Genomic DNA, 22,978 nt, shown 5'->3' with positions numbered 1-22,978 from the left:
AGGAAATAAAGGACCAAACGATAAAAATAAAAACTAAAACATAAAAAGTCTAAAATAAAAGAAAGATGTCTGACCTGTGTCATGGTGGACAGAGTGTCGACCTGGAATGCTGAGGTTGCAGGTTCGAAACCCCAGCCTTGCTGGGTCAAGTCATATACGAGAAGCAATCAATGAACAACTAAAGGGAAACAACTACAAGTTGATACTTCTCCCTCCCTCCCTTGTTTCCCCTCTCTCTAAAAATCAATAAATAAAATGCTTTTAAGAAAAGAAAATGATATCAATGATATTTAAAAACTAAGTAACTGTGAGGACCAGTCAGATGGGCAGTGAGAAAGGTGTGAATTTTGCACTAAGGAAATACTTACTTCTTCACTTTCTACGAGATTCTCAAACTGAAAGAACAAGATAGTAGTGTTAGCAGAAGCATCTGTCTGAGCTGTATATCCCACAAATAAGTATGTCACATTTCACCTCAAAAATAATGTACCTTTATATTTGTAAGATACTTGTGTCTTTTTAAACATCAGCTCATTCGATATATTTAACAGTTCTACAAGATAGCCAAGACACCTTTTTGATTTATGATTTTACATGAAAAACAAAAAGAATTACAGCAAGTTTCTACCTAAATCAGAAACTGATAAGCAAAACTTTCACCTAAATTCAGTATTTCACACAGGTGTGTTAAAGCCACACTGCCAGAATTTTCCACTTGAGTTCAGGATACTTCATAGTTATAAGGAGGAAAGTTACTCAAAAAACAAGGACTAAAAAGATATCAAAACAAGAATTTCTCTTATGTTTGTATCTATTCATTCATGTAACTAGTTACTGAAATTCTACCCGACGGCAGTCCCTGCTCCAATACAATGTCTTTCTAGAGAGGACTCTAACTACTGATCCTAATGCTGCGAACAGTATGTCAGATCACCTAAATGAAAGTCACTGCTGCTAAACTATACGGTTAAAATATTTTATTTTAAATATAATTAATTTGATAACCATTTGAAAGAAAGAAAAAGGGATTTCTGGTTAATTGCTGTGTAAAGATCATGAAAAACAATGAAAGGTTTAGAAAGTACAGGAATCTAAAGGGATTACTTAAACATATTTAAAATTATTATCTTGAACTTATTCTTTTTGTATTGGTTTGTGATGGTTTAAAAACTAATTTCTGGTTTATATGCTTCCTTATTTAATAAAGACAGGAAAGTGCAGTGTTTAAGCTTTTAAGCCAAGCAGTTTTGTATTACAGGTTACGTAATACAGCTCAATCTCTTCACCTATCTGAGCCTCTGAGTCTTCTCCATAAAACAGGATGTCTGCCACATGTTAAACATGACTGTTCTGAATATTATGTGCAATGATACCCATAAACTACATGGTGGAGTAGCAGGTACGCAGTAGGGGCCGAGTCAAGGGTAGATTCTGTTGATATGTTTATATACAAAAAAAAGTGGTGATTACACTGTGGGGTCGCTTTCTATCAATGTGCTGCTGATTCTGGCACATGCCTCACCGGGCCAGAATCACTGCCTGACAGGAGCATCCTGTCATATGTTGGGAAAAATAAAGTGACCAATTCTTGAATGGAAATGGTGATTCCATTAGAATAGGACCTGGATCTTCTGCCAACTTCTCCCGACCACTCCCCCCCCCCCCCCCACACACACACCCCAGTTCTTTTCTTCTTCACTAGCATCAGTAATGTGAAACTTTTAAATTCAGGTCCAAACCCTTCCCCCTTAATTAAAAATATAAAAATAGCCCCTTCTAACGCCCTAGCAAGATAGCTTGTTTGGTCAGTGTCCTCTGGAAGCACAGAGGTTCCTTTTTGGATTCTCGGTCAGGGCACATATAGGAACACATCCATGTTCTCTCTCTCTCTCACTAAAATCAATAAATAAAAAAATTTTTAAAAAGCCCTCCTTGAAGCTTGACCTGTGGTGGTGCAGTGGATAAAGTGCTGACCTGGAACGCTGAGGTCTCTGGTTCGAAATCCTGGGCTTGCCTGGTCAAGGCACATAAGGCAACATATGGGAGTTGATGCTTCCTCCTCCTCCCCCTTCCCTGCCTCCCTCTCTCGCTCTCTCTAAAATGAATAAACTAAAAAATAAATAAAATACCCCACCCCTCGTGAAGATACTTGCATCCAATCAAAGTAATGACTCGACTTACCTCTATAGTTAAGTGCTCACCTCTTGAGCATGTTCTAAAATATTTGGATCTGGGAAGAAAAACAGAAAAACCACTTTAAATTCACATTTCATCAAAAAACTGAATTAATATAATGGGACAAAAACCTTTTTCAAGAGCAGCCTCCAAATTCTTTAACATATGGCATCCTACATTTATAAAACTTACCAAATTTACCTAAGAATATAAATAATCCAGATTTTTAAATTTAGTTGTAAGTTTAAAAGTGTTTATAGTCAAACAATACTTTCCTGTTGGTATTAACATTTACTAAACCTGTAATAATACGTTAACTTATTATATTTATTACATGAAACAGAATACAAGTAGATTTTAAAAATGTATCTATTTTTACTGTATCAAGAAAAATACCTTAACATACTGATGTATTAAATACTTATAATCAGAGCATCTTCCCAATTTTGTTAAACACATCCAAAAACAACAAAAATCTAAAAGGATCTATGTCAGTATGTTGACAGTGGTTATCTCTGGCTGGTGAAATCATGACATGACTTTTACATCTCATATTTACACAAAGCTAGGTGCTCTTAGTCTCTTGCTCACACAAATAAATATAAAAATAATTCACACACACATCCACCACATAATCTGTTACATTCATTTTCCCAACTAGGGCCAAATAATGATTTAATTTTTCTCTTCACAATGTGTTCATGTATCAAATCATTTGATACATGTATCAAATGATATATACTTTAAATATCATACAATATTCTCAATTATACCTCAATGAAACTAACATTAAAAAAAATCATTCTCTTCTGCTCCTATTAGTAAAACTTAAAAGTAGTCAAATAAGCATCTTTGCAATGTCTGCTCCAGACAGGTCCACAGTATGACTACTTAGTATGAGTGTTAGTACAGGGAAAACCAAACTCCTTTACTAAGAGAAGGGCCTGGGGATTACGACTTTCTTTTATAATGTGGTTCCTGTTACAGCTGCCAAAAATGATGGGGAAGAGGACTCCCCATCACCCCCATATGTGCAGTGTGCCCCTAAGTCAGCTCTGATTCCTGGAGACCCCATAAATGAGTGGTGTCCACAGTGTCCTGTCCTCACAGCCCTACTCAGCCCTGGGGACTCAGCCCATGGCTTCTTCCATGGAGTCCATACATTCATGTCACGTGTGGTCTTCCTCTTTCCCTGCATCCTTCTCTGTCCCTAGCATGACTGTCTTTTCCAAAGAACCTGCCTTTTCACGATGTGCCCAGGTAGGACAGCTTCCGTTTTGTCCTTCTGCCCCAGCTAAAGTTTCAGGGTTCATTTGCTCTGAGACCGGGGTTCTCTGCAGAGCTCTCCTCAAACACTGTATTGAAATGAATCCGTTTCTTTTTTTATCAGTCGTCTTCACTGTCAGACTTTCACATTCACACATGGTAATTGGGAAGACGAGGGCGTGGATGGTCTCACTCTTGGACTCCAAGGACACGTCTGTGCTCCTGCTGATCTTCCCTAAATCTTTCATCGCTTCCCTTCTGAGTCTCAGCCTTCTCCCAATTTCTTGGCTGCTGTTTCCATGGGAACTGAGGGCTGAACCGAGGTCAACAACAGGTCTAACAATGTCAATGTCTTCATTAGCTATGTTGAAGTTGTGCATTTCTTCTGTCTTCAGATGCAGTCCTACTCGGGCATGTTCTTCTCATGTTCATCAGATGTTTCAAATCATGGCTACCATGGCTACTCTCTGCCAGTAAATGGGTGCCATCTGCAGAGCTTAAGTTACTGACATTTTTTTCTACCTGAGGGTTCCGAATGTCTCAGGATTCTCACACAGAAAGCACCCCTTGCATGTATATTCAGGTACATTAGTTACAATGATAGCTGAACTGCTGAAACAAAGACACTGCAAAAACAATGACTTAAAGAAAATTAGTGTATTTTCCCTCTTTCTTAATAAAGTTCCCTAAAGTTATCTATGGACATTCCTTTCTGCATAATCAGTATGTCTATGAGAGCTGTCTCTAAATGGAGCACAGTAAGCTCTTATGTGTCTGTTCTACCACTACTGAAAGGTAAACATGGACTCACGTGAAGGGTATTAGAGAGGTAAGAAAACAGCCTATCAAACTTGGAATGATGTATTAAGAGCATGTAAAGGATCTGGAAGACTATGAAAGTAATATGGTACAAAAGTGAAGATTCTTGCCCATATACAGTGTGTCCGTAAAGTCATGGTGCACTTTTGACCGGTCACAGGAAAGCAACAAATGATGATAGAAATGTGAAGTCTGCACCAAATAAAAGGAAAACCCTTCCAGTTTCTGTAGGATGATATCGCAGCATGTGCGCATGCGCAGATGACATAACACCATGTATACAGCGGAGCAGTCCATAGCCATGCCAGTCAAGATGTGGACGGTACAGAGGCAAGTTCAGTGTGTTCTGTGGCTTGCTAAATTCTAATTCGTGACCAAAGTGCAACGTGAATATCGGCGCATTTATAACGAAACGCCACCACATAGGAGTAACATTACTCGGTGGGATAAGCAGTTGAAGGAAACTGGCAGTTTGGTGGAGAAACCTCGTTCTGGTAGGCCATCAGTCAGTGACGAGTCTGTAGAGGCTATACGGGATAGCTACCTAAAGAGCCCTAAAAAAAATCTGTGCGTGAGCCCACATCGAACTGCACTGAATAGGTATGAAACTGGGAGAGTTTTCCTTTTATTTGGTGCAGACTTCACATTTCTATCGTCTTTTGTTGCTTTCTTGTGACCGGTCAAAAGTGCACCATGACTTCACAGACACACTGTATTATCAAGGCAGATATCAAGATAATCTTTTATTAAGGAGAAAATCAGTCTTGTCAAGAATAGACAGAGTCTGATCTGACCATGTAGTGGAGCAGTGGATAGAGCATCCAACTGGGATGCAGAGGCCCCAGGTTCAAAACCCCGAAGTTGCTGGCTTGAGCAAGGGGTCACTTGGTCTGCTGTAGCCCACCCCCCCAACAAGGCACATATGAGAAACCAATCAATGGACAATGAAGGTGCTACAACAAAGAATTGATGCTTATCTCTCTCCCTTCCTGTCTGTCCCTGACTCTGTCAAAAAACAGAATAGACTGAAAATGCAGGTTTTTATGCTTCTGCTATTATTTTGCATAGCAGGTTAATATTCTTTTACACCAAAATGACTTCAGTAGAAGAAAACAAAATTTATTATAAATCATATACTGGGCATATTTAAAAGCTATTTAGTAGGTACCAGATCATCTGATTTTGAGGATGGGCTACAAATGTAGGATGAGAGGGAGTAGGTGTATATGTATGCTATTCTTTAAGAAGAGCATAACAGAAGACCTAAGTTTACGTTTTGAAGGACTCCAACATTTGACTGAGGTAAAGTTGAACATTCAAAGGAACAGGGAAGACAGATCCAGTTAAGCCCACTACCCAGGGACGTAGATGGACAGTATAGTGAATGTGAAGCCATGGGAGGGAAGGGAGAGGTCAACAGTGTGGAATCCTGCTACAACAGTAATTCCCATACCACAGGAACTGGATGGCTGCTTTGATGTTATGACTGCAGGACAAGACAGGAACAGTGTTGCAGGGAGAGAAAATGTGTGACTGCTTTGAAGACTGAGGGAAAAGTGAGGAAATGGAGATATCAAGATTAGACAATTATTTAAGTTGTGAAAGGGGAAAGACAGGAGATGGGTAACAGCTGGAGGGAGATGTGGGACTCGACGTAGGGTGCGTTCCTATTTTGTTTTGAGGTTAGAGAGGTGCATGGTAAGCTGTACACATAGATACTGAAGGGTCTGAATTAAGGCAGAGAGGGTGCAGAGGCTGAAAAGACGGAAGGCCGGTAGAGAGGGTACAAGATACAGGACTTGACAACCTGAATTTGGAGGTGAGCAAAAGGGAAGTTAATACGATACTCAGTCTCACGGTGACTATACATATATTGTTTACTACTCACAAGGTAGGGCACAAAGTAGCAGAAATGGTTAGGTGTTTAAAAAGAAAAAAAAAGGAAAGTGCTAAGAGAAAGAAAGATGACCTCAGTTTTACAAACTGAGGTCACGTTAGATACCAAAGTGGAAACACTCAGTAGGTAATCAGTTCAGAGCACAGAGATGATGGAGCTCACTAGTCCACAGGCAGGCGGTTCTCATCCATCACTCAGGGAAAGTACATTAAGAAAGGAAAATATACTCAGGAAGAACAGAGTGAGATTCAAAACAGAGCCCTGGGGAGTCCTTATGGCTATTACTGTTCTTATCTAATGAAATTTTATGAGAAACATCTTATATGTGCATATTTCTTAAAGCTGGCAAACATGCAGAAAATCAGACTGAATTTCTAAAGAATGACATTGTTGATTACTATTATTTGAGCAATATATGTTATAGTAAATAATTTTTTAAATTCTCATTGGTGTTTAATATGTTCTCTTAAAAAGAAAATAAGTCAACATAAAATTGGTAGGATGTGTTTATGTGTGTAAATGGTGTTTTTGCCAAAGTTAGGGAATTACCTTGAGACGGGGGGGGGGGGGGGGGGCAGGGAGGTGGAGGGGAGGAGGAAGAGGAAGGAGAGAGCAAATACTGTTTTATCTGACCCTTTACAAGAAATGTCTGCCAACTCCTGATATGGAGATTTAAACCTATGGAAAATATTATTTCCTCAGGAAGATAAGTGTCTCAAGGATTTGGATCAGGCTTCATACAGTAAGTAAAAGTTTACTAAGACAGAAAAAGGCCTTTTCATCTTCTTTGCGTCTTACGGCTAGCTGTGCCGGCCACCTGCTCTCCGCACGCAGCTATGCCTCGCAAAATTGAAGAAATCAAGGACTTCCTGCTCACAGCCAGACGAAAGGATACCAAATCTGTCAAGATCAAAAAAAAAAAAAATCTGTCAAGATCAAGAAAAATAAGGATAATGTGAAGTTTAAAGTCCGTTGCAGCAGATACCTTTATACTCATCACAAAGAGAAGGCAGAGAAACTGAAGCAGTCCCTGCCCCCAGGTTTGGCAGTGAAGGAGCTGAAATGAACCACACACACTGACCCATATTAAAAAGCTAAAAATTAAAAAAAAAAGACAGGAAAAGAACTAGCACACATAAAGGAAGAAGTCTACTCTATGGGTAGATGCAATACCGAGCGTATGAAGGGGAGATAATGGCAGAGAATACTGATTCACCGATGTCCCCTCCCTTCTCTGTGCTGCCAAACTCATGCCCAGGGAATAATATCTACACTTTCAGTGATACACTTAAAGGAAAACATAATCAGGCTGGTAAAATACATTGAGGTTAGATTAAACTGGATATTACTCTCAGTTGGAAGGTTATCATTTATCAAGAAATTTAAAATACTAAGATTTAAGAATGAATTAAGTCTTTGAATTAGAATAGATCCAATGTTTTCCTTTAATGATTTGTACTGACCCAATTTTCTTAATGAAAGAACCAAGAGTGAGATTACACTCTTTACCCAAACATAGAACTGCATATAATCCTGCCCAGACACAGTTCATCCTGTCACAGTAGGGAGGTGGGCAATTTAGCCTAAAGAGCTGGATGTATATGAAGTTGTAAAGCAGGGGAATATCCCAAGTGGGCTTCAGGAAGCCAAACTCCAGTGATAGGAGGGAAGAGTGCCGGAGTGTGTTAAGGCAGAGAAGCCTGTGGCTACAATTGAAAAGATGATGTCTGAGGCAGAAATAGAGAAGGAAAAGGCTCAGTATGTGCTGGGGAAAAATAAAACAGCTCATTAGAGAGAGGTAGAGGACGATGAAGTTTGTAGCTTAGAAGAAGACAGAATGAAGCTGGTGAGGGAATTGGGGAATACATGGAGCAGAGAAAGAAGAAATCTAAAAGGAAAGAAAAATACGCTATTTCAGATATTTATTAGAACACAGACATTAGATATTGTAGATAAGTTGACTTGAGGCACCTTGATGCATCCAAGTGTATCTCTTCAGTAGGCAGAGATAGTGCTGAATCTTTGAAAGGAGGTCTGCTCAGAAAACACAAGATTTAAAAGTGTTGGTAGAAACCATAGAACAGGATGAAATTTCTTCAGGAGTCTGTTTAAATGGGAAGGGAACTAAACAAAAAAAGAGAAAAGATAAAATAAAATTCCAAATTTAATAGGCATATAGGATAAAAATACCCAGGAATGGAAGAAGGTAAGTGATATTGCAGAGGTCAAGTACCTAGTTTAAAGAAAAGAATGGCTCATCACACAGAATATAGAGCCAAACTGTCAATCTATAAGCATAAGATCCTCCACTGACAAAGTACAAGATAATGCACTGAAATAATGGCAAACCAAATGTCTATCTACAGCAGGCATCCCCAAACTACGGGCCCGCAGGCTGCATGAGGCCCCCTGAGGCCATTTATCCACCCCGCTCCCCCCCCCCCCCCCGCCGCACTTCCGGAAGGGGCACCTCTTTCATTGGTGGTGAGAGGAGCACTGTATGTGGCGGCCCTCCAACGGTCTGAGGGACAGTGAACTGGCCCTCTGTGTAAAAAGTTTGGGGACCCCTGACAGGATTAAGGGCCACGAGCCATTAGTGGTTAAGGTAAGGGCTCTGAACTCAGAGGGAACTGGGCTGCAATCCCAGCTCTGCTGTCTTAGACAACTTAAAAATTTTAAACTTTAGTTTTCAAACCTGTAATGTACGTAATAGTACTTATCTTCCTCAGAGGATCATAGTGAGGAATAAATGAGATAACATACTCAGAACAGTGCCTGCCACATAGCAAGTAATCAAATGTTGGCAGCTATTCTTAAAATCATTTTTACTTTGAAAGGGTATAGCAAGTCATTCTAAAGTATTGCTTGAAGGCAAAATGGGCCTACAAATATTAAACATCAAGATACGAAACAGCCCTGGCCAGCAGAGCGTCGGCCCAGCATGAAGTCCCCAGTTTGATTCCCAGTCAGGGCACACAAGAGAAGTGCCTATCTGCTTCTCCACCCCTCCCTCTCTCCCTTCTCTTTCTCTCTCTCTTCCCCTTCCACAAGCATGGCTCAGTCGGAGGAGCAAGTCGGCCCCAGGCACTGAAGATGGCTCCATGGCCTCGCCTAAAGTGCTAAAACAAACAGCTCAGATGCCAAGCAAAGGAGCAACAGTCCCAGATGGGCAGAGCATCACCCCATATGGGACTTTCTAGGTGGATCCCAGTCTGGGTGTATGTGGGAATCTGTCTCTCTGCCTTCCCGCTTATCACTTAAGAAAAAAAAAAAAAGTATACAAAACATGATTAAACCTCGGCACATACTAGAATCATTGTGTGGAATTATATGGTAAGATAAAATGGGAATTAAAACAAAAAAAACATAGTTGGGTCTTCAGTTTGAGAAAGGCAAAACTAGGAATATGGTGTCTATACAAAAGATTTCTAGAATAGCCCAAGTGACCAGGAGAATGACCAGCATGTGGAGTCCTTTACAGGTGTTGGCAGGCAAACATCCCCATGGATGATTCATTCAGATATCTAAATTTTATTCCTTAAAGGTATTTAATGTCCTCTGCTTAGTTACCAAATTACTTGATTAGTAGTAAGGTTTCCAACATATCTCAACACTAACACTGATAGCTGAATCGACAGATACTCTAATATAAAATACTTTATAAAGTAAGACATAGGTAATTCTGATTTTGAAACTCAATAGTGAAAACTGAGTGACCTGACTTCGGCACACCCGAGGAAACCCACAAGACTGAGCAACCAGGCCCTGGTTCAGAAATCACTTTGTGATGTATGGCTTTAATCTGCTTACGGAAGCCGAGGATTCCTCTACATGTGGTTACTACCTGTTTTCACTACCAAGTGACAAAAAAGTAAAATGAAAAGAAACAATTATATCCACCTGTCTCTGCATGGTCACTAGACGCTCCAAAAACAATATTAACATGAATGTAAAACAAACAGCTAATCAGAAGACTTAAAGTGAGGGAATCTGTGCAAACCTACATTCGCAGATTAAACAGATTAATACTGCCATATGATTGTAGATGACAATGTCCACAGCCCACAAGCTGTCTGCCTCAACAGGACCTGTTTGTTGAAGTTTTGCCCACAAGGAGAGTGCAGATCCCACTAATGCACTTGTTTTCATGGCCTATGTATGGACAACGACAGGCATTTCAGCAGTGTCACCTGCTCCTCCCTGTGCTGCTGAACTAATGTGCTCAGGGAGAAAATCTACATTTTCAATGCTATAAGGAAAAGTTTGTAAAATCAACGTGAAAGCACAACACAGAAATTTCACAAAGAACACATGCTGTAGTCCATCTAATACAGGATGGGCAAAGGTAGGTTTCCAGTTGTTGGCACTGCTTCGCGTGAAAGCCCCTTGGAAGTGACTTCTGCCTACCCGATTAGTGTAAGACCCCATCACTACACGTAGAACTAACACCAACAGCACACCCACGAAGCCAAAGATCCAGCGGCTTCCACTCCCAGGTGCAGCCTCGGTAACAGAGCCGGCTGTCAGGTCAGGAAAACCGAACGCTAAGGAGGCCGGGTCAAGACGACTTCTGACTATTCCACTCGAGGGACGACGGACGTGGAGCGGCGGCGCTGTGCGTGGGGCGGTGCTGAGGTCGGTGCCGGTGAACAAGGAGAGAACCGTGTTTCGTGTCTAAGAACTCCATTTGGCTTCAATGTTTGTGCTGAACGGACTGAAGATTATTCCCTAATGATGGCTAAGTGGGACAGACCCTGAACTCGGTCACCTGTTCTAGAAAGTGAAAACCAACTTCGTTTCTTACACAAGGGGCTTTTCAAGTCTAAATTTGAATTCCTGGGGCGCATTTATTCCAGAACAAAGCTGGCTTCAGAGGGCTCGGTCCTGACGCTTCCAACACCTTGTCCAAGGACCAGCCCGGAATTGCAGCCCCGCGCGGGCGGCGAGGAAGGCTCGGGCCAGGGCTCCCCGGGTCACAGGGCCCGAAAGCAGCGGTCAGGGCGCCGCATGTCTCCCGAGATTTCGACAAATTCACGTGAAAAGGCTGCGCATCGCCCCCTTGTCTTCGTACCAAGAGGCCGGAGAACCCGGAGCCCCGCGACGCGCAGGTCCGCACCCAGACGACGGCGCCGCGCTCGCAGCCGGTCTCCGGCGGGGTCGGACCGGAGGGCGCAGCGGGTTCCCGTCCCCGCCCGGAAGCGCAGCTCCGCAGGGCGTGTCAGGAGGCGGGTCGGTCCCGCGCCTGCCCCGGGGACCCCCGCCCGGACGCGTTCCCGGGCGGGAGACTGGAGAGGCGGCGGCGGCGGGCGGCCCGCCCAGCCCCCGGGCTCCGCTCCGGGCCCCGTGAGCAGCGCCGACGCCCGCAGGCCGCACGCAGCGGCCGGACCCCTCCAGCCTGAGGTAGCGCGAGGGCCTCGGCTTACCCTCCGCCGCGCGGCAGCCGCCCCGCGTCCTGGCGGAGCCGGCCGAAGCACTGCGTCCAGCAGCAGTTCCCCATCGCGGCCGCCCGGCGCCGCTCCTCCGCCCGCTCTAGGCCCAGCCCACAGCCGCATCCGCGCCGCGCGAGCCGACGGACGCCGGGACCCACGGCGGGCCGACAGGTGCGGGCGGCGCGGGGGCAGCGCTGAAACAAAGGCGGCCGCTACTCTCGCGGCCGCCCGGTCACCGCTGCGCGAGGAAGGAGCGCCGAGCCGCGGGCTCTGGACTCGCCGGCCGTCCACATGACGCCGCGCTCGCCTGGGACCACAGTCGTCAACCCGGCGCGAAGCGCCGTTCCAGGAAGCCAAAGGTTGCCAGGCCCCGCCCCGACGCACACAAACTCCTCCCCCAATCGGCCAGGCCACGCCCCGGAGCGACTGGTTTGACACCTCGCTGCCGACGCCGCCACGCCCCCAGCCGCTCCCGGGCTCCAATAGGGCGCGCTCCCATAAAGGCTCCGCCTCCTCCGGTGACTGATCTGACGTAATTTCCGCCACCTGCTGGTTGGGCAGCCAGCACCGCGCGACCTGCTCGCTTGCTGGGCGTGAACGTTTGTTTGGTTGGACTTGGCCTGGCCAGGAAAACATCGTCTTCCAGAAATGAGAAAATTATAGAAAAGGAGTCCAGGAGTTGGGGATGGATCCTTCTGGTAATGGAAAGCCTGTATTTTGGCTGAGTCAATATCAATATCCTGTGTGTAGCTTGTGCTGCAGTTTTGCAAGCTGTTACTATTGGGAAAAAGAGGGTAAAGGATACGTGTGATTTCTGTGCGTGTACCACAATTATCTCAAAATAAAATGCCTTATTTTAAAAAATGCAACTATACGCACTCGGTGGACACATTTTCCAATAGGTTTTATAAACCTTTACTAAAAGTAAATCTGGTCTCGCCTGACTGGTGGTAATGCAGTGGACAAAGCGTTGACCTGGAACGCTGAGATCCCTGGTTGGAAATCCCAACGTCTCTAGCTCTGAGCGCAGGTGGCTGGCGGGAGCGGCGGATTGTCAACACGATCTCAGAGCTGTCCCGCTTGAGCCCAAGAGGTCCCTGGTGTGAAAAGCCCAAGGTTGCTGGCTTGAGCAAGGGGATACTGGTTTGACCCTGCTCAAGGCGCATATGAGAAGTAATCAGAGTTGATGCTTCTTACTCTTTTGCCCTTCCTCAAAATAAATTTTTTTAAACAGTAAATCTGGTCTCAGGGTTATGAATGATCCTCAGAATTGATACAAATGATTAAAACATTAAAAAATTGACTTCACTAATCAAAACAATGCAAAAACTCATTGTTCACTTGTCAGGTTGACAAAAATTTACAACTGAAGTGTTCAGTCTTAGCACGAGTACAGTGAAATAAGGCAGGAAAAAGAAATAATAGATATATTGGTTGGCTATAGGCAATACTTGTGTTTATTCAAAAGTGACATAATCATGTACATAGAAAATCCTAATGAATATACAAAACTATACTAACATCAGTAAGTGATTTTAGCAAAATTTCAGGATATAAAATCAATATGCAAAAACCAATTATATATTATATATACTAATAAAAAGCAATTGAAAATGTTAAAACGCTATTTACCAAAGCAACAAAAGCCATGAAATAACTTGGGGATAAATCTAAATTTTTCTTATTTTTCTCTGTCAGTCTATTCCCAATCTTATCCTCTCTCCTCCACAGACACTAGATTAATGCATGTAGTTTATACCTTTCCAATATATCCTCCCAATACTTATGTAGAGATACATGTATCTTTTAAAAATACACAGTGGTCTTTGTATATATTTGCCATTTTAAAAATAATTAGTACAGTGCTGCCTTATTCACTCAATCCTGGCATTTCATGAGCTGGCCTAGAGCACACCAATGAGTTCTGACAAATGAAAACTAACAACAAAACAAAGCAAAGCAAGACACAACCCCAAAAAGTTCAATAAATAACTGAGAATTGCTGTATTAGAAGAAATATGCAGCTCTGGCTGAGTAGCTCAGATGATTAGAGCATCATCCTGATACACCAAGGTTGTGGGCTCCATCCCTAGTCAGAACACATATAAGAATCAACCAATGAATGTATATGTAAGTGGGACAACAAATCAATGTTTCTCTTCCTCTCCCCCTTCCTCTCTCTCTAAAAGGTCAATACATTTTTTAAATATTTAATTAAAAATATACATATCTGTGCTACGTTGTTTATATTATGCCCCCTGAAAGGTATTTGTTTTATATTTTTCCTAGAATTAATTCTGTTTCGAACAATGTCTACTTTGCTATTTTATTGAGAAGAAACTGAAATACAATTTTGGCTCTTTTTTATTTATTTAAAGTGAGAGCCTGGGTAAGTTCTCAGGATTGCCTACCAGAAGATAGTGTGAAACACTCAGAAAGCTACCATCTGCAGGCAAAACACAGAATAGATCCAGTGGGTCCTTTTTCATTTTCATGGATTGAATTCATTATCAGTGCCTCTTTTTCTTCATTTAAAATTGTTTGGTTGTCGGGAATCCCGTCAATAGATGACTGGATAAAGAAGATGTGGCACATATACACTATGGAATACTACTCAGCCATAAGAAATGATGACATCGGAACATTTACAGCAAAATGGTGGGATCTTGATAACATGATACGAAGTGAAATAAGTAAATCAGAAAAAAACAGGAACTGCATTATTCCATACATAGGTGGGACATAAAAGTGAAACTAAGAGACATTGATAAGAGTGTGGTGGTTGGGGGGGGGGGAGGGGGGAATGGGAGAGGGAAAGGGGGAGGGGGTGGGGCACAAAGAAAACAAGATAGAAGGTGACGGAGGACAATCTGACTTTGGGTGATGGGTATGCAACATAATTGAACAACAGGATAACCTGGACTTGTTATCTTTGAATATATGTATCCTGATTTATTGATGTCACCCCATTAAAAAAATAAAATTATTAAAAAAAAAAAATTGTTTGGTGCCCTCTTTCAGCTACTGATTTACTAGTTTTTCCTATTTTTCCTTGTTAATTTTCTTAATTCCCAATTCTTTTGAGCAACATTATCCTCTTTGTCTTCCTTATTAAAACTATTCTGTATTGAAGCAATAAGCATGTGACAAGATTTCTAAAAAGCAATTATTGGATTTAGGGACTTAATTTTAAATTATTTAGTATGTAAATAGCCCAAGGTTTTGTCACGTGTAAAACATTATCTTAGATTTTAGTCTCCACAGATTAGAAATATGCTTAACTGATTTTTCTTTCTTTAATGAATTATTTTTAAAGATTTTATTTATTCATTTTTAGAGAAGGGAGATAGAGAGAGAGAAAAAGAGAGACAAGGTGAGAGGGGGAACCAGAAGTATCAAATCCTGTATGTACCCTGACTGGAGACTTAATCCTCAACCATGGCATGTTAGGATGACCCTTTAACTAGCTGAGCTATCTGGCCAGGGCCTTTTTTTTTTTTTTTAAATATAGATTCATCTTTAAGAAGTATCAATTAAGAGTGAATTCAAACATAAGGTCATGGTCTTCTTTTATCATGTCTTTAAATCTCTGGGTTTTTTAAGGTTGAATTGCCATCATTAATTCTTCCTTAAAGTTTCTTTGTACTGGCGGCTGCTTTTCTTTTGGTCTACAATTAGGTAATGGTCAACTGAAATTCAATTAGAGGCTCCACTGACTGGATTCAAATGTTCTTGTGTCAGTTGCTTTTATTTATTCTTGAAAGGAAATTAATTTTCAATAGGATAAAAACATTGGAGTTAATACATACATGATAGGTTTTCAAATTTTGTTTATTGATTTGAGAGAGAGGGAGAGAGATAGAGAGAAATATCAGCCTGTTCCTGTCTGTGCCTTGATGGGATCGAACCCACAACCTTTACGTGTAGAGACAATGCTGTAAATAAATGAGCCACTGAACCAGGTACATGAGGTTTGTTACTATTTTAACGAGGTTTGTTTTTAATTTGTTAACTATATTTAGGCTGATAAGTTGTTTTCAAAAGGTTGTTCCTACAAAGTCTTTGCCAATCCTCTCCCCAAAGATTAAGCCTGGTTACTCTTAAGTGTGGGCTAGATGTGGGGACTCATCTTCTAATGAATAGACTGTGGTGGAAATGATGATGTAGGACTTCCAAGACAAGGACTTAAAAGGCATTGTGCCTTTCTCCTCATTTTCTCTTTTGGATACTAGCTCTGGGGGAAGCCATTTGACAGACAGGATTTGAGGATCCATCAAACAGCTCCATGTGCTGAGGACTGAGGCCTCCTGCCAACAGCCCTGCTTGTGAGTTCGTGTGGAAGTGGACAGGTGAATGCACCTCCAGCAACCTCATGACAGCTCCAGAGCGAGATCACCCAGCCAAGCTGCTCTGAAATTCCAGACCCACAAAACCTGTGAGTTCATAAATGCTTTCATTGTGAGTCACTATTGATATGGATGAAATTTGTTATGCAGCAACAGATAATACTATACAACAGTAATACTTACATAATTGATTTTATTTCTTTTGATTCATTGATTACTCACCATTTTTTTCACTTTTTTAAAGATTTTTATATGTATTTTTGTGATTATTAGATTAATAGACATTTATTGTAGAAAATTTGAAAACTGTAAAATACCAAAGAGAAAAGGAAAATAACCAATCTATTGGAGATAACCACTAGTAACATGTTCTTACAAATGCTTGTAGATATATATATGCATTAAAACATTTTTAAAAACTGGCACATGTGTATATATATATTATAATATAAAAAGTTTCGAAGGCTACACTGAACAAGGAAGCAGCGATGGATTTGCTGGGGGCAGACCGTTGCTAATCACTGAGGAGCTGGGCCAGCCGCTGTGCTTTCGGCTGCTGCCCCTGACTCCACAGCAAGCCCAGCTGAGCAGGTTTGCAAAGCACTTTTGAGTTCACAGAGGAGGAATTAATATTTAAGAAAGAAGGATTTTGGATCTGCTGTTAATGCAATCAGTTAGAGTAAAGTAAGCGTTACTGCTGACTTGAGGGGAAAGTCCAGCTGCTTCTGTGGAGGGCCCCAGAGGCTGCAGAAGCGGCTAGTGTGGCCCTGGTTTAGGATGAGCCTCCTGCCTCCTGCCCTCTGTTGTGACAGAGTGTAAGGGGCAGTGAGGTGGGGAACTTCCTGAAGTTTGTTCTCAGGGATTCCAGAATTTAAACTCTTATAATGATCCCAGGTAGGCAAAGCTGAAAAAATAACCGTATAAAAATTAACTTCAAAATAATGACCAGTGATAAAGAGCTCTTAGTTCAAATAGTTTTCAGAGTTGCAACTGACCTGTCCCGAGATCATGCTCATTTTCCCAACATCCAATCGTGACACGGCCTTTGAGCACCTGGGCCCCACAGACCGGCTGTGTGAAGAACACAGCTCAGTCTCCCAGCCACTGTCCTTTCCAGAGCCCACGCATGACCAGGTTCCCTCTGTGTTCAGGCTGACAACCATGCAGTGTTTATAGCAGCAAGTGAAATAGTTTGGAAATTTCCATCTTGAAGGCCAATACCTCATGGAAAACTTTGAGAAGAATTTTCTACATTAATAGAAAGTCAGTTTATTAACATTCTTAGCATGTACTTTTTCAGAAATCTTTCTGTTTAATTAGATTACCTTTTGTTTTTATTCTTTGAATTTGGGGTGATACTGGTTAATAAAATTCTATAGGTTTTAGATGTGTCATTCTCTAATGCATTATCTGTATATCAGTGTATTGTACGTTCGTCACCCCAAGTCAAGTCTCCTTCCTTCACCATTCATCTCCTCTTTACCCTCCCTCTGGTCATCATCACACTGCTATCTTTGTCTAGGAGAGGTTCTTTTGTTGTTGTTGCTATTAATTAAATAGATTACCCTTTAAAAAACAACTTTTCTCCAAGGCAGGAATCAGGTGAAGGATGCATAAATTAGCATGGATTAAAAACAATAACCTTTCATTATTAATGTACATACACTGTAATATAGAAAATAAATTAAACAAAAATGGTTAAATAAAAATATGCCTTTTTATGAACCAATATCACCACAATAAATTCAATTTAAAAAATATGCCCACCACTTAGAAATCACCACTGTGAATAGCTTACTGCAGGGGTCCCCAAACTACGGCCCCGCGGGCCACATGCAGCCCCCTGAGGCCATTTATCCGCCCCCACCGCACTTCCGGAAGGGGCACCTCTTTCATTGGTGGTCAGTGAGAGAAGCATAGTTCCCATTGAAATACTGGTCAATTTGTTGATTTAAATTTACTTGTTCTTTATTTTAAATATTGTATTTGTTCCCGTTTTGTTTTTTTACTTTAAAATAAGATATGTGCAGTGTGCATAGGGATTTGTTTATAGTTTTTTTTTTATAGTCTGGCCCTCCAGCGGTCTGAAGGACAGTGAACTGACCCCCTGTGTAAAAAGTTTGGGGACCCCTGGCTTACTGCATTTCCTGGGAAAAATACAAAAATAAATAATTATAATAAACATTCCAAGTAAATATATTATTTTTAATGCATAAATATAACCAAATCCATTTAAATTTAAAATTTAATCAAAATCAAGATTTTTTTAAAACCTTATCTGGTAAAGGCTTACCTCTTGGAGAATTAGATTAAATTGACACTTACAAACAGGAAATCCAAGGCACAGCCTGACTACTAAGAGGGCAGGAGTCAAGACCAGATGACAAGTGCAGTTTGTTTTTCTCTGGCAACAGAGATGTGCCTGCAAAGCCTGGGTGCGCTTTGAGGGTCACCAATGTCTTACATGTTTGGGAAAGCTTGACTTGGAAATGTAATTTAAAATAAGTATTAAAGTTCAGGTCTTTTTGTGTCTAAATATTTCTGCATTGCCAAAACAATGTCTGCTTCATTAGCCTAAGGCTTTTCCAAGCCAGGTGAGTGAAAACAGCCTGTCATCCACCTGGTGCCAATACCTCCATCACAGTTAGAGGCAGCTGTGATGATAAGGTCACCAGGCTTTGAAGAAACAGTTCCTACAACTGGGAGAAGGAAGAAGTGCCTGGGGAGGGGTGTGGGAGGCTGTATTTGGCCAACATCAGCTGTCTCTGAGCATCTTTTTAAATTTTTTATTTAATTTATTGATTTTTAGAAAAGGGGGGGAGAGAGAAACAGGTACAAAGATCTGGTCCTGTATATGTCCTAACTGGGTATCAAACCAGCAACCTTTGTTCTTTGGGATGATGCTCTACCCAACCAAGCTATTCAGCCAGGGCTGTATCTGAGCATCTTACAAAAATATATGAAAGCAAACACGACTGACCGTGAAGGAAAATGTGGTAGAACCAGTTTGGAAATGCATGAGGACACAGCAGTAAAGACATGATAGCTCATTAGACCACATTCACATCTGTAAATACCTGATCTGAGAAACTTTTACTTTTTATATAGAGAGAAGTACTTGAAAGGAAAGGAAAACCCAGATAGAACTATGTAATTGAAGACTTGATAAAATAAACAATACCAAAGATCATAATAGTTTTTAGCATGTTTCCACAGACTAAAGATATAAGACTTTATGAAGATAGTAATAATATTCTTTTAAACACTACATATTAATAATCTTTACTGGCTTATACATTGTATCCCAATACAGATAATATTCATGTGTCTTTGCATGCACTGAATTTTTGTGTGAGAGTACTAGTGTATAATTATACTTATCTGTGTGATATATTCTTTTTTCTTTTTTTGTGACAGACAGAGAGAGAGTCAGAGAGAGGGACAGATAGGGACAGACAGGCAGAAATGGAGAGATGAGAAATATCAATTCTTCGTTGCAGCTCCTTTAGTTGTTCATTGATTGTTTTCTCATATATGCCTTGACCAGGGGGCTACAGCAGAGCAAGTGACCCCTTGCTCAAGCCAGCAACCTTGGGCTCAAGCCAGCAACCATGGGGTCATGTCTATGATCCCATGTTCAGGCCAATGACCCCGCGTTCAAACCACATGAGCCTGCGCTCAAGCCAGTGACCTAGGGTTTCGAATCTGGGTCCATTGCATCCTAGCCTGACACTCTATCCACTGCACCACCGCTTGGTCAGGCTGTGTGACATATTTTTAGTGCATATTGAAAACAACATTACATAATATTAGTATTACAGATTAGTCTGAAGTTTTCCTTTGGAATCAAAGCAAGATACTGTTTGTGATTGTATAAACATAACAATCTTGGCCTATACAATGGAGTAAAACTTAAAAAAGTATTTTTAGAATTAATTTTGTCTTGTAAATTGTTTAAAGCAGAGCAGAGCAGAATTGTGAATGCATTGGTGAGTATGATTGCACACCTAAGTATACTAAGGTAAAAAAAAGAACAGAAAATGCCCAGTATTATGTTACAGGTATGCCTAGTATTATGTTAACTCATAGTTGCAGTACCTTAGTTGTCCATTGATTGCTTTCTCATATGTGGCTCGGCTGGAGCAACCCAGTCGAGCCAGTGACCCCTTGCTCAAGCCAGCAACCTTGGGCTCAAGCCAGCGACCATGGGGTCTTGTCTATGATCCCATGCTCAAGCTGGTGATCTTGTACTCAAGCTGGTGAGCCCGTACTCAAGCTGGAGACTTCAGAGTTTCCAACCAGGGTCCTCAGCCTCCCAGGCTGATGCTTTATCCACTGCACCACTGCCTGGTCAGGTAGGAGTCACAGCTCTGTGGCAGAATTTCCTTATATTTACCTTTTGGAAATAATAAAATAATCAGACCTTTGATGACTTTCAATGTGTGAGCTTTCCGTAGCTAGTGAAGCAATCCTCTCTTTAACATGGACGTTTATATTAAGTAATGATGAGTAGCATTTATTGAATGTTTGCTATGTGTAAGGCACTAGATAAAATATGCGATATATACTTAATCATGACAATTACCCCATTTTACAGATGAGAATCTTGGAATTTAAAGAGAGGTGGGTATGACTCATACAGATTGTATGGTTAGTAAATGGCAGGACCAAGTCTTAAATTTGGGTCTAACATGAAGAGATCTTTTTATCTGAAAATTGTGTTGTACATTGTTCTAATGTTTTCCTGTAACCAAAGGGAGAAGTCACGTCTCAACACTGCTACAGTTTAGGAAAATGGCTTGAGGCCATTGTTTTGCTAGATTTTGCTCACTCTTAAGATTCCAGGAATAAAAATAGCAGCTAAAATTGCTGGTAGGGGCCCCCAAATTATACTGAGCCAAGACTGGAGAAAGCTCTTTTTAAATGCCTACTGAATTACCAAATATGTCTGCTGAGACTTTTCTGCTAAAAATAAAAAGTCATGATTAAGGCCAAATCTCCAAGTCATGAATCAATTGCAATAATGTGTGGGGGGATAAGTTTTCTTTACAAGTGAGTTCTGCTCTGCCATTGAAATTTGTATTTAAATATGCTCCAAAATTTTGAAAATTCAATATGCTTAGAAGTCCCAGTATTGGAACTTGGGAAAGTACGCACTTACCTACATCTGGGGTCGAATGTACTCAGCTCCCAAGAAATGCCCTGATGATGGTTTGTCCTGATGTCTTGTGAGGTGTTGTCTGAGGGACTTACTAGTTCTTGAAGAACCTTGTAAAACATTTAAGGAGAAAAGATCTTATCATAATGGCATCAATGAGCCACTGAAAAAAGTTAGGCCAAGAATATCAGAGTTACCTGTTAGAAAGATTTTTTCTGACTAGGAAGTGGAAACATGAAGGCAGTGAAGCCAGTTAGGATTCTGAGAGAGCGATCTAGGTGAGAGACGATGGTGGTTTGACTGAGTCAGTGATGCTGGGGATGGAGAGAGCAGAAAGATGAGAGACATTTTTAGGAAGTAAGACACACTTGGTGATGGGTTATGTGTGAATGAAACCCGAAAAATGACCCGCAGATCTGGTGCCCATCGCCATGAGAACCAATTATATGACACAGGTGCTGATGAGAAGAAAAGAGGTCTATTCAAGTGCTGGCCACCAGAGCAGATGGGGGGACTCCTGTCCTCAAACACCCATCTCCCCCTTCTGGTGCAAGCAGGGTGTTTTTAAAGGAGGGCTGGGGGGGGGGGGAACGGTAAGAAAACTGGAATAAAGGATCAAAGAGCAGGTTGAGAGCTCTTTGCTCACAGAACTCTGACAGTTTGTTCAGGCACGTGGATGAAGGCCCCACATCTCTCGAAGCTGGTATAGCTGAAGGTGAGAGCATGCTTCATTGTGGCAGGAACTGGAACTAGCAAGTAACATAAATTAGGGTGTTGTTTGACATAACAAGTGTCATCAGATTCCCACAAGGAGGTTGTCCTCCTTGGCTTTGAGCAGCTGAGAATCAGAACTGCAAGCCTCAGCATGGTGGAAGTGAAGGGAAGCCCTGATTCTTCTCACTTGGATGTTAACCCTTGATGGGCCTAAGCCAAAGGGAACAGGCCTTTTACTGTAATGAGAGCTTGGCCAGAGGTGAAAGCACAGGTTTGATTATACACTATTGATTTGTTACAGAACACGTAACTGTGATCACTAAACTAGTAATATTGGATTATGATTATAAGAGCAACAGTGGATTTAACATCTGACAGGAATTCTTTTATCCGCTTACTTTGTACATTCTTATTTAGCTCTATTTTATGGCTAGTTCGATTAGTATCAGTAAATCAGTAATATAGCATATTTATTCCCAGTTAGATGGGCTTTGTAGGAGAGGATGGTGTCATTTCATGACACTGGGAACATAGAAAGAAGAGAAGGCTTGGGAGAAGGATTTTGAGTTTCTTTTTTGGACATACAGAGTTTAAGGTACAAATATCGTGCAGGCAGTTGAATGTGTACACCTTCTGTTCTGTACAGCGCTCTGACCTGGAGATGCTGACTGGGGCATGGTTATTATCAAAGGTAACTGAAGCTGTGGGAGTCATGATGTTGTTCAAGGTGATGTAGAGAGTGATGAGAGAATAGGCCATTGGAAGGAGCCACAAGGAACACCAAAACGTAAGGGTTGGGCAGAAAAGTAGGAGTTCCCAAATACCTCAAGTCCAGCGATAAGCTTGAAGCCATAATTTGTACCAAGTCTATTACTAGAAGTACTAGCAGGTATGAAAGTCTAATTTTTTTAAATCTTTTTTCAACTTTTGAAGCCATGAATTGGCAATGGGAACATTTTAAATAGCCTAAAGTCAATAAATATTTGTAAGATAAGTTAAAATGTAACTACAAGCCAAACAGATTTGGCTGCTCGAGCCTTAGCTTTGATTACAGAGTTTTCTACTTGACAAGAACTGTGACCAGGCTGTGATCTGCCCTCCATCGGGTCGGTGACTGTTCATTATTTCCTGATCATTTGGGTGTCTTGAATGGATATACAATGCATGAGGGCCC

General features: G+C 41.4%; 2 protein-coding genes across 5 annotated transcripts in view; one reads left to right on the top strand and one right to left on the bottom strand.

The window, feature by feature from the left end:
- Positions 1-12,457, bottom strand: part of AP1AR (adaptor related protein complex 1 associated regulatory protein) — a 29,038-nt gene extending 16,581 nt beyond the window's left edge. The window contains exons 1-3 of one of the 3 annotated variants that reach the window (XM_066383786.1): positions 11,581-12,457; positions 2,182-2,230; positions 369-395 (exon numbers count right to left, since the gene is read on the bottom strand). In XM_066383786.1, the coding sequence (XP_066239883.1) occupies positions 369-395; positions 2,182-2,230; positions 11,581-11,654 (150 nt within the window). In that variant the 5' untranslated portion in view covers positions 11,655-12,457. The remainder of the gene's footprint in view (positions 1-368; positions 396-2,181; positions 2,231-11,580) is intronic. The other 2 variants (XM_066383785.1, XM_066383784.1) reach the window with 2 other exon arrangements.
- TIFA (TRAF interacting protein with forkhead associated domain) overlaps positions 1-22,978 on the top strand; it is an 83,628-nt gene that overhangs the window by 25,105 nt on the left and 35,545 nt on the right. For both annotated transcript variants that reach the window (XR_010751310.1, XR_010751312.1), the window contains exon 3: positions 15,819-16,021. The gene's annotated coding sequence lies outside the window, so the exon portion shown is untranslated. The remainder of the gene's footprint in view (positions 1-15,818; positions 16,022-22,978) is intronic.

The sequence above is a fragment of the Saccopteryx leptura genome, chromosome 1, assembly GCF_036850995.1.
Source record: "Saccopteryx leptura isolate mSacLep1 chromosome 1, mSacLep1_pri_phased_curated, whole genome shotgun sequence".
NCBI classification, from domain to species: Eukaryota; Metazoa; Chordata; class Mammalia; order Chiroptera; family Emballonuridae; genus Saccopteryx; species Saccopteryx leptura.
The sequence above is the reverse complement of the archived record's forward strand: the minus strand, read 5'-3'. Positions and strand labels throughout refer to the sequence as shown.